Raw genomic sequence first — 12,767 nt, 5'->3', positions numbered from 1 at the left:
TTATTTTTAAATAGCAGTACAAAATAAAATTAACATTTTGCAGATTCTGCAAGGTTAATCTTACGACCTTACAACCGTAATGTTGCCTTTCATATAACTTTTTGTGCAATAAAATGTTTTTTTTTTCTTGCTCAAGATTCATTTAAAAAAGAATAATAATCCATTTTATTGGGAAAAAAACCTGCTTTTAAATTCAATCAAAAACCTATGTTTTGAAGATAATATAAGAAAATGTTGTCTCGCCACGTTTTCGAAATGCCCCCCAAGTCACACAATTCTAAATCGAGCCTGTAATTAATAATAATTTTAAAACTATTTAAAATAGGCTACGTCAAACATAAAACTGCTAAACAGCAGCTATCTGACAACAAATTTAAAATAAATATAAAACACACTATAACAACAAGCTAATGCATTTCAAGAGAACCTAAATTAAAGACTAAATTGGCCTTCATAATCATGACTTATCCAGTTTAATTTGTGCAAATATTCTCTTTCAAATAAATATATTCTACAAAATATTAATCATTTTGGATTTTCTGGATATGTCATTTTAACTAATTTACTTTGCCAAATATTGATTGATAGATTTTTTTTTTAATTATTATTATTATTATTTGTAAAATAATGTTGTAAAAGTAGATAATGGTCCCTGTTGGAGTGATATAATAACTAACTGTCACAGAGGCTACCATTAACAGAAAATACACCCAGATGAACGTCTGTTGCAAACTAATTGCTGAGCTTTGAGCGCCCTCGCGTGGAGAAAGAAAAATAGCGTTAAAGGGCTTTATTTACGGTTGCCAAGCAACACGATTCTTAGTGAAGAGGGATACGTTAGTCATTGCTGAAAAAGTGATTTGGTGACATTAGCAACTGAAACTGAAAAATAATTGTTAACGCTTAAGTAAATATGGCAAAACCAAAAGAAAAAGACCCAGTGGACATAGTTCACCAGAATGCTATTCATGTCGAGACAATAATGAAGGAGCTGAGACACCAGAAGCTTTACACGGAGTTTAACATCAACCCCTTCAAGAAACGTGAGTGCAGAGCTTCATTTATGTCTCTGTGTTTGACTAAATATTTAAAAGAGCCTCTTTGTTATTTGTTTTTCAGTGCACATTTTGACTGACAAGCCCATGTCCAACGTCACCTACAGAAAAGAAGAGGAAGACCGTAAGTATTTCAACTACATTTGAAGAATGTATTGACACAGTTTTAAATACACAAAATATAACCATACATATGAGTTGTCCCCGTCATTTCAATTCTATATTATCATGTAAAGTGTAGTGACAAAATGTGTGACTTTTTGTACAGCTGTTTTCCTCCAGGCCATACATGGGGCCTGTCTGGAGCCAGCAAAGAAGTATTCTCACCCTCAGACTGAAGCACAGGAGATAGGATGGATATCCAGACCTCTAGTAAGTATCTATCTATCTATCTATCTATCTATCTATCTATCTATCTATCTATCTATCTATCTATCTATCTATCTATCTATCTATCTGGGAGTCATTAATGTTCTCTAAATGTTTAGCTCGATTTATATTTAAATACATTTTAGGTACAATTTATATGTATGTATTTATTTATTTATTTATTAACACATTAAAATCAAACGTTATATGTGTTAATGTTATATAATGAACCTAAGCTAACATGAAGTAACACTGAACAACAATTAATAAATACTCTAACACATGTATTGCTCTTTGTTAGTAAATATTTGTTAACTAACATTAAGAAATGGGACCTGGTTGTAAAGCTTAATGTAAAACATTCCAATGCTTATTAATGCTTATTTTTGATAAATCTGCAGCTTTTGCTTCTAAATCTAAATGCTAAACAAATTTGATAACATTTTATTTCAGGGTCCAATTCTCACTTGCTTATTGCTTATTAGGATATTGGCTGTTTATGTACTTATAAAACACATAATATAGCCTTATTCTGCATGAAAATATTCTACATCCCTTAATCCTACCCAATACCTAAACTAAATAACTACCTTACTAACTATTAATAACCAGTAATTAGAAGTTCATTGAGGCAAATGTGTAGTTTTAATTGTAGCTAATAGTGAGAATTGAACCCTAATCTAAAGTGTGACCACTTTTTTTGTAATTTACTTTATTTTACATTTGCAAGCCCCATAATGGATTTACATCCAATTTACATATTATAGTATTCAAGATTACAGAATTTACTTAACCATCAGCAGTACAGTATAAAATTGAAAATATCTTTCATAATCGTCCTACTAATCAGCTTTTTTTGTGCAACACTTCAGCTTGTCTCAGATCGCAGTGACAGAAGATTAAACTTTCCACGGCAGAACTCTGAAATCACTAAATACATGGACGCAGCCTGGCGGTTGAAGGAGCAGACACAGAATTTGGGATGACAGCTTGAGCTATAGTTTCCTGATGCCATGTAGCGCTAATGCAAATACACAAGCCTGGATAGCATCTGTAAGAATTGCAAAGTGAGCATTCTTTGTTATCACAAATAAACACACTAAATATGCAAATACACACGTGTTCTTACCATCTAGCGATTCGATTTTAAGACACAGCCTGGGCGTTTAGAATTTCAGTCGTGTATCTGGAGATATGTAAAAGTGGGTCAAATGGCCACCATTCATCACTATGAATGTAACTGCTCCTGTCTACAGAATCTCTGCATAGTAAGCAAAAGAGATTAGTTCATAACTAATCGATCTTAGATAATGTCATATTATACAGAAACGGGATTCACACAGCTTGTTTTGCAAATGTGCCTTTTTTTCACACAAAAAATCCATAACTGTGAACATAATTCACTGGCTGTTTATTGGAGCATATTACACTTAATGTATCGGCCACTCAGGTCAAGATTTATTACATTACTTCCCCTAAAAGAAATGCCACCCTTTATATGAATATACTGTAATACTTGTGTTGCTTCTTTCTAACAAAAATGTACTGAATGTACTTACTTCCTCATACGCTTATTTTTAGTAAAAATTAGGACTTAAAATGATGTAGAAGGATGTATCTCTTGATAACAAAAATACAATCTCAAAGCTTTTGGAGATTTTTAACAAAAACATTTATATGGATTAATAAAAAATGTCAATGCTCATTGTGTTCTGAAATATATTTGTTCTTATTTTTTTTCATTCTCATTATTATATTATATTTAAGCAACCCGATCACACATAAATGCGTATAAATAGTACGAGTGTGCAATGTCGTGGAATGTATACGCCAAAACTCATTTTGGCGTGCATATGATACGCTGTTTTTCGCGTGCATATGATACGCACTTTATGGCGTATATATGACACGCGCTTGGGTAGGTTTAGGGTGGTGGGGTGGGGGGTTCGTATGTATAATACGCCATAAAATGCGTCTCATATGCACGCGAAAAACGGCATGCCATAGACACGCCAAAATGAGTTTTGGCGTATACATTCCACGACATTGCACACTTGTACTATTTATACGCATTTTTGTGAGAATACCCTGATTTAAGACTTTCTCTATAAGACACCTACATTCTAGCCAAAGTCTCATTCGATTACAGTCTTCGATTATAGCTATAGTCTTATACTCTAAATAATCCTTATCTGAGTCATCAAAACTTCTTTCCTCCTCTCCAATGAATGACTGATAATTGGTGATCTTATTAGTGAACATTAGCCTTAAAGTATTTAGCTGAGGTGAGCATTACTTACAATTAGAGTTCTTTGTACTGTTTCAATGTTCAGACCTCCCGATCCTCCAGTAACTGTACAGATTGTTGGTTCTGTGAATTAATCTTTTTTTTGTGATATGAAGTGTGTCCTAGATATCAAAAATTAGTTTCTGTACGTGCAACATTTTTAATCTTTTTTTTTCTATATAAAGATAATCAAAGAATTTGAATCTGTAAGAAGAGTCCACTCAGCATCAAGGTGAGAGACTAGTCTGGGGGTCTTAACATTTCCTTTGATTAGTCACATCGGCCTCAATCAATTTGTCATCAAAGGGTATGAGGGGGTGACTGTCTAAATTGATATCTCAAGTCAGCACCAATACGCTGTATCCGACAAGGAAATGTTCTTCCCTGCAACATCAAGATGCTCAATAAGGTCTTAAAAGGTTAATTAGAATTCTTCGTAGTTTTCACTCATTCTGATCCTAATGATCAGAAAAGTTCTTTTCCCCCATGTTGGCAGCGCACTTGCTGGATATAATGTGATTTATTGAAGTGTGTAGAGGCGATTGAATGCTAACACTGCTTTCATCTGTAGCCACTAGGCCCTACACAGTATAGTACTTCAGTGAACACACAACAAACTCAGTTTTATCACTCTTTTCTTCTTCTTTTTTTCTCTGCTTGTGTGCATCTAAGTGTGTCAAATTAGATCGGTAACTAAGAACACCAGCAGCATGTTAAACTGCTTTTAGCAGGTACAGCACATATTTTGTAGTTAACATATTCCATGTTCTGAAGTGATTAATGGGTGAATGATAAAACGATTTAATGTGCCATATACAAGTAAAATCAGTCCTTCCCTTTGGATTTAAGTGTTCCAAATCAAAAAACCCGGAAATACTAGGGAATTTAAAAATAGTGATAGATTTGATACACAAAATAGATATTGCATATTACGTGCTGCATTCATGCCATGTAACAATTACCATTATTTCAAGATGACAGCACTCAACCTCGTTCTACTTAGAGCTGTACCCATCTTCAGACTGAGAATTATGTATTTCTATGGCACTATCAATGCCTAAATGAATCTGCAGCAGTCATGTGGTAGTAGCTCTCCGAAAATTCACAGCTTACAAGTTTTAATTGTGACCAAGGACATGAATACATTTTATAAGTTAAAAGCTCGTAATGGGTAATTATGACATGATGTGAAACTGTGTTCACCAATGTTCCCCTGAACAAATGTTGAATTGTTTCCTGCTCCTTGTGCCATGTTTATAGTCTATGGTGGTACTCTTGTTCATTGGTTTGCCATGTTTATTATGCTGCATTCCAGTCAAGGTTTTAGCCTGTAAGTTACAACTTTAAATCATGACTTGCAACTGTAGAGTTCCAGGAAAAGTCACCAAACTGCCTGGTTGTTAGATGTAAACAAAGCAATGCGGACCGTACGAGACTTATGTTCATGTATTAATTTGTGTTGATGTTTTTGACTTATTGGGGATGTTAATAACTAATTAGTACTAAATTTTGCTACTGTAAGTAGAATTGTTTGGATATATTAATTCCAAGAATTAGTAACTGTAAACAAATTGACACTGTACCGTCCAAAAGCTTAGGGTAAGTAAGATTTTTATTTAAGAAATGTATACTTTTTTTCAGTAAGGATGCATTACATTAATCAAAAGTTAATGTAAAGACAGTAAAATGTAAATGTACAGTAAAGACATTATATTGTTACAAAATATTTAAAATAATGCTGTTCTCTGAAACTTTCTATTCTAATTCTTTCTAATACTGAAAAAATATATATAACAGTTTACAAAAATATTAAGCAGCACAATTGTTTTCAGCATTGATGTTAATAGTAAGATATGTTTCTTAAGCACAATTAGGATTAGCGTATTAAGATTTCTAAAGTATCATGTGACACTGAACACTAGGGTAATGATGCTGAAAATTCAGCTTTGACATCACAGATGTCATGATCCCAGCCTGTGTTCCCCTGATCTTGTTTGGACTTTTATGTTATTTCCTGTTCTGCACCATGTTTTAGTCTTTTTGTAGTTTTTGTTGTTGACTGTTCCCAGGTGTCTTGTTTGTCTATTACCCCTCTAGTATTTAAACTCCATTGTTTCGTGCAATATTACAGCTGTGTTGCATTAATTAATGTTTACCAACTGGAACATTGAGTGGTATAATTATATAATATAATATATAGTGGTTTCTGTCATTTTGACAGACAATAAATATTGCATTTTCCTGATTTAGAAACATTCCAGTAAACACTGCTAATAGGGATTAGAAGTGAAAAGGGCAGACAATTAAATTTAAAAGCCTCCATGTGAAAACAAACCTGGAAAGAGATGTGAGGATTCGGGAAGAAAATGAGAGATTCTTAGTGCATTCCAGTAAAATTATTCATAGGATATTTAGCAATTAAATCAGGAGAAGAGACAACAAATGCACAGTATGTTGTCTTTTTTTATACGGTTATAGCTGAATACAAAGAAAAAATGATAAAAGAAAAAATAATCAAGAGGAAAACACTGAAAAGAGCTCTTGCCATTTGCCATGCCATGTCATATTAAAATACCAAGCACTATACGTTATTCTTTTGAAGTCTGAACATGAGAACATGAAGGACATTTTACAGAGGGTTCTGTCAAACTGACAGATTAATTGTAGCGCATCTTCCAAACCGGAAGTGCCTCACATAGTATAAAACGCAGTAGGACCGTTAGGAAAAAGGTGGATATAAAGTAAAGTTACCCCCTGCTGGTTGTAAACACATCTTCACACAAAAATTATATTTTTCTATTTTGGGCCAAAAGTGATCAGGTACTAGAGTATCATCAAGTTTGAAAACACATGCATTATATTACATGCATTTAGCATTGGTTTTTCACTGCTGTGTGTTTGAGTCACACCAGTTGAACCTTAGAGCAGCATTTCCCTTTTATCTGAAAGGGTCTTTAAAATAAATCAGCTGTAGTGATTTGCTGAAACGTTTATGTGCATGTATGTGTGAAGAAAAATGTTCTCGCAGCTTGAAGTGGCACAGAATCAAATTCAGTGGATTCAAACATCACAGCACTCTCACCGGGATTTGCTTTGGGACTGTGTTGATATGAGAAATCTGATGAAAATATGCGTATAGGACTATCTTTCAACATATCAAATTGTATATTTACACACTGGGGCATTTGCAACAAATCAACTTTATACTGAGTGTTTTTTCGCTATGTGCAGCTTGTTTCTTTTTTAGTGTGAAAAGGGGGAATTATAATGCAAATGTCTTAAAAGCTGGTATGCTTCTGTATTCTGATGTGTATCTGTGCCTCTGAGCAACTGACAGAGACCCCTACAGAACACTGTCGTTATGAACCCAGTCAGGCTGAGCAGCATCAGGTCGTGTCTGGGATGATTAGTTCATCTTACGTGACTCCGGTCAGCAAGCACTGACAGACTCTGGCTCTATGGCATCATCCCCGGCTCAACGGAAATTGCAAAGGTGAGGGATGCCGACGGTATACCTGAAAGCTAACATGCTGTAACTGTGGCCATGAATCACACACTAAACTGGTGCCTAAAGTCTAGCTTTAATTTGACCATTCCCTTAACAAACGTATACTAATTGCAATTGTAGGCTGATGTCTTGAACCATGCATCCTCTGGAAAACTTTCTTAATAACAAAAAATGGGAACATTCTGCTAATTTTTCTATCAAAATGTGAAATGTAACATGTTTGTGTAACCAAAAAATGACGTTTTGAACATTCACAGAATACACAGAAATTTCCATAACTGCTAGTTACCATGCTACAAACGTTTCTGCTGGATCCTGCAGCCTTTCTGGCAACCTCGAGTCAGGATTGAGGGGGAGAAGGGATACACCGCTCTACAGTACTTTGAAAGTGATTGCAGTACCAGTTTCACAATCTTACAAAATACTTTATTTAAAATTGTATTTTTAATTTAAAAATGTTCTACTGAAATGCTTCTGTTGGCAAACTGGGCATACACTCTGTAGCATGCAATTTGGATAAAGCTGTCTTCTGTTGATTGGTTTTAGCATGGAACATCCTTACCAGCAGCAGAAGCAGAGAGCATGGCTAAGCTCTGTAGTAAAACAGGACTTGCTGTCTCATCAGAAACGAAATGCATGTTTGTTGTGGGGTGAAGACAGCTTTCTAAAATTACAAAGACCCAGTGCTGTCAGTTGAGTATAGGAACCAATTAATGTTTCTTTTTGTCCTTTGTTTGTGTATGTGTTTGGGTAAAATGGTGTGTTGAGTTACGCTCCGCTGGTGCAGCTGTGCTAGGTGACGAGTCAGCAGTTGACGAAGGCTCATGACTGGCCTGGGAACCTATTTTATGAAGGCAGACAACTCATTGATGGACCTCCACCAGAGATATAGCACTCAAGTGGCTTCAAAGTTCACATTAGGCTATTAGAATCGCCTACATTAGTTGACTTTACTGAGTTGGCAAGGTTTTAGTTGGATAAATCATTCTTTGGAGATGTTTTTGATGTTATAGTATCTTAAATTGGCACTTTTTTTCATGGTCCACTCTTTTTTGTTTTGTTTGTTTTTTATGCTATCAACAGGGCAGTGATCTTTTGAGTTATGCTGACACACAGCAGCAAATGTTTTCAGTTATGACATTGAGGAAAAGCATTATTCACAGTCAGATATGGAGGGTTTGTGGACAAGATAATACATTTAAATTAGGGTAAAAAATAAATAATAATTTGAAGTGAGAGTTGAAATTATAATTAGAAAATCACAATTTAGCATCTTAAGCTTCCTATAGAGCACTTATTAAGCCCCTTATTCCAAGATGTAATAAACGTCTCAGGTGTCCCCAGGGTGTGTCTGTGAAGTTTCAGATCAAAAGTCCTAACAGATCATTTAATATACCATTTTGAAAATTTGAATTTTTGAGTTTGAGAAAAATTAGCTGTGTTGTGTGTTTCATTTAAATGCAAATTAGCATTTTAAAAAGGCTAATTTGCATTTAGCTACCCCCCCCCCCCCCCCCCGGAAAGTAGAAAGTAAAATATTTACTGCAAAATGTAACAAGGTAAAAAGTATCTATTGATTCTACTTAAGTAAAGTACAGATACGTGTAAAATGTACTTAAGTAAAGTAATAAAGTATTTGTGCTTTGTTACATTCCACCACTGCTAAATGGTACATTTTAATACCTTAAAAGTTAAATATCAGTACTTCAAGAGTGTGTATTAGTACCTTAAAGGTACATCCCTTAAAGGTAGATATTAGTACCTTTTCAGTTTTGTTCCTTAGGGTTCCACCCCAGTCACAGAAATTTACCTTTTTTTCTGACAGTCTGATATATATTTTAATGTGTGAGATGGCAACACTGAATTTTCAGCATATTATTCCAGTCTTCAGTCTAACATGATCCTTCAGAAATCATTCTATGTTGATTTGCTTTTGCTTGAATATGCTCATGTGTCATGTTCGCTTGTTTGTCCATTTGCGATTGTATTGTCGCTCACTTCAGCGATGATTAAGACCCATTCATTTCCACAAAGTATGGAGCATCTAAATCCCCTCACTGTTTCAAGTTTTCAAGCATCAGCTCACAAAACGTGTCCGACAGGTAAGATACTACATTCCAATATATGTTTGTTTCCTCTTTTCATCTATATAACCCATCCGGTCATAATTCTAATTTGTCGTTAGCTCGACTATCGAGCTTGTATAATAACTTTATCGAGTTGTTCATGAGAACGGTTTGTGTTTTTGTGATCGCTATAACTCTAATCTGGTCATTATTGTAATATGTCATTAGCTGGACTATCGAGCTTGTATACTAACTTTATCGAGTTGTTCATGAGAACGGTTTGTGTTTTTGTGATCGCTATAACTCTAATCTGGTCATAATTGTAATATGTCATTAGCTGGACTATCGAGCTTGTATAATAACTTTATCGAGTTGTTCATGAGAACGGTTTGTGTTTTTGTGATCACTATAACTCTAATCTGGTCATTATTGTAATATGTCATTAGCTGGACTATCGAGCTTGTATACTAACTTTATCGAGTTTTTCATTAGAACGGTTTGTTTTTGTGATGTAAGGGATGACTTTTTCATTATATATTCGACCTGGATTAGTTACACACAGATTCTGCCATAGTCGTTGTCTGGGTTACGTATATGTGGGGTGGAGCTATCAAAATAGGGGCGAGACCCTTTTCGGGGGTAGGGACGTGTTTGTTTTGGTGATTTGAAATATCAACAGCAGTTACCAGATAGCACTTACCCCACCTTTAACTGTTTGGTTATCCATATTCTTCAAAATAGTTAATTAGCTACTTTGACCAGACCTGAAAAAAGTTCACTGGAACGTCAACCGTGGAAATGTTTTAACAATGCATAATTTCAGAACGTCAAAACTGGTTTAAAGTGCAAGAAATGGTCAATATTTTTATTAGAACAACCTATTTGACAGGCTGCTGCCATCTACCTTCCAATCTTCTGTCACTGTTTTTGTTTTTCAGGCCCAAGCTGTCTCACCAACAGGAAACAGTGTTTGTGGAAGACTGCGGGAGGCCGAGCTCATAAAACCGGCCTGTGTGCGAAAGCTGGCCATTTAAAACACATGGCATTTGTCTCCCACTGTGACACTGATTGGAACAGAGCCGGCAGATTAATCAAGAGAACGCTGGCATTTCGCCGAGGACATCACCACAATCGCGAAGGAAATGCGACGTCGGCTTCCATCAATCCGGAGGGGCTAGAGAGAGCACTGGGATGAAAGACAGAGTGATGAAAGCTGGGCTATAATCACAGTTTTTTACTCTCCAGCTCGTGAAAAATTAATCTTATTATTCCTTGATGCAAGTAACACCAGTCTGCATGAAGGAGGATGTCTTAGACTTCGAGATGTGGCTTAAGTGAAAAACATGAGGATTTAAAGTGTGTCCAGTTTATGGATGAACTGTCCTCAATATAGCCTCTACCCTCTGTCAGTGCGGTGCCAGTGTTTGATTTGCCACTGTATATATTGGGCTTTTTTCACACGCTTTCCAATTTCTTCACTTTTTTCATTATCCTTTTAGTTTTCTGCCTGCGTAGTTGTTTCTCGTTTTCTTCCTATACCTTCAATATTATCATCATTTTCTTTTCTTCATCCCCGTTCCCTACGGGCTTTGCGCAGTAATGGAGCATGCAGTCTTTCTCACAGCCCCTGAATCTCTCTCTCTTTCACACACACAAACAAACACACTGTCAGGAAGACCACATATCCAGGTTGGGAGTTTGAGTTGTTAAAGAGGCAGATGGAGGAGGAGGAAGACAGACAGATTCAGGACATGCATGTCAGCTGAGATACAGACCAGCCTGAGGATTGACAAGAGATCTTAAAGATGATCATTCATCATCCTGAATGTGTTAGAGGGAAATCCAATTTTCCTTGATGCTTTAAAATAAAAGAGATTTTTGTACCTTTTTCATTCTGTGACTTTACTGAACTTTACCATTTAGGACAGCCGAGTCTTCCTTCGGTTACTCAGACCAAGTGGTCAAGGTAGCCACTGCTGATAGGATGCCATAGTTATATCTTTCAGCACTGATGGACATTGAATAGATCAGAAATATAACCATCAAGTGACAGTGACACTAAGATGGCTATCAGTAGACTTGCTCTGCAGCAAATCACTGAGCCATTTCAAGTTCTGCTGATGATACTTCCTATTCTTGTTTTCTGCCTGTGGTAACTATGGGCCTCATTCATGAAACACAAGCAGAACGATTTTTTGTAAAAAAAAAAAAAAAAAATGTTACCCAGCTGTCTAATCAAAGTGGAGGAGGGACTTGACAAATACCTCACCGCCCAATCATCCTACTTGTACAACGAATGAACAACAATATAGGAGTTCCTGGTTACTGCATTTTTATAATCAGTAATTCTAATATTCCCCAAAATGAGATAGTAACACATTACTACCATGGATATTCTTGCTGTGTCCCAATTCGCCTACTTATACTACATCCTAAGTATGTACTCTTTTTGTGAAGAAAAAGTATACTTTTGAGTGTGTATAAATTCGTCACAGTTTAAATCCTCCATATTCAGTTTAATCTTCTTCCGTATCGGAGAGAAATGTAGGCGCGCGTTGATCTGCCATGTGTGGGTCTTTAATGCAGACTCCCCTCATGTGTTTGCAGTTTAAAGATGCATTTAAAAGTGAATGGCCAAACGTGTCCTTACAAAAGTTCACAATGCTGCTGCAGGTGAAATATAATGTGGATAGCACTGAATATATGTATTTTCGTCTGGTTAAATACTGATAATTGATCACTCAAACCTTTATCTAAACCTCTTAACTTAACCATCTGACTCGCACATCCGTCATGTTTGTAGTTTTTTAACACTTTTTATCCGCGTTTGTAGTTCTAATCGAATCCCCGTCCAACTCACAATGGGTTGTGGGCAATATCAGCCTTTAAGAGTGTGTCGATCCGCACTTCGAATTCTGACCGGAAATAGTAAGCCATCCGGGTATCTTTGGAATACTCTTTTCAGCATGCTACGATTTGGGACATACTAATTCCATTTTCGAATAATATTTAGTATGCGAATTGGGACACAGGGCCTGTGTCATAGCAACCAAAGTATCTCAGCTGAAAAAACAGGCACCACCAGCTGGCCATTCTCAGAAGAGCACCGGGTATTTTTAGCTGGCTAAAAATGATTTGGTGGACACTCGAGAACTGAATATTGCTAGGCATATGGCCAATGAGTCTCTTTAGCATTTATGCAATATACTGGAGGCATACCTGAGAAGGAAGTCCACAGCGTTCCTGGAACCGAAATTTGTGTATTGTAACTCATGGGCAAAGATTATGCTAATTTTGAATGTGTGCCCCATTTGTTTGGAATTCATACAAACTGCAGTAGGTAACTTTTGTAAACATTTATTTTTTTACAAATTTGCTAAACCTGTGTCCTGACAGTAGGATATGAGACCGATAATCTGTGAAAAAATCAAGCTCCTCTGGCTCCTCCCAGAAGTCCTTTTGCCATTTGCAGAAATACACTG

General features: G+C 36.0%; 1 protein-coding gene across 1 annotated transcript; it reads left to right on the top strand.

Moving 5' to 3' along the window:
- Positions 1 to 811: 811 nt before the first annotated feature.
- cfap144 (cilia and flagella associated protein 144) lies at positions 812 to 3,137 on the top strand. The gene is made up of 4 exons (XM_067458434.1): positions 812 to 1,043; positions 1,120 to 1,179; positions 1,324 to 1,427; positions 2,297 to 3,137. Exons 1-4 carry the CDS (start codon positions 914 to 916, stop codon positions 2,408 to 2,410), a joined length of 408 nt encoding a protein of 135 aa, XP_067314535.1. The 5' UTR covers positions 812 to 913; the 3' UTR covers positions 2,411 to 3,137.
- Positions 3,138 to 12,767: the final 9,630 nt, after the last annotated feature.

This window comes from Pseudorasbora parva, chromosome 12 (assembly GCF_024679245.1).
Source record: "Pseudorasbora parva isolate DD20220531a chromosome 12, ASM2467924v1, whole genome shotgun sequence".
NCBI lineage: Eukaryota > Metazoa > Chordata > Actinopteri > Cypriniformes > Gobionidae > Pseudorasbora > Pseudorasbora parva.
This window is presented reverse-complemented; position numbering and strand designations above follow the sequence as displayed.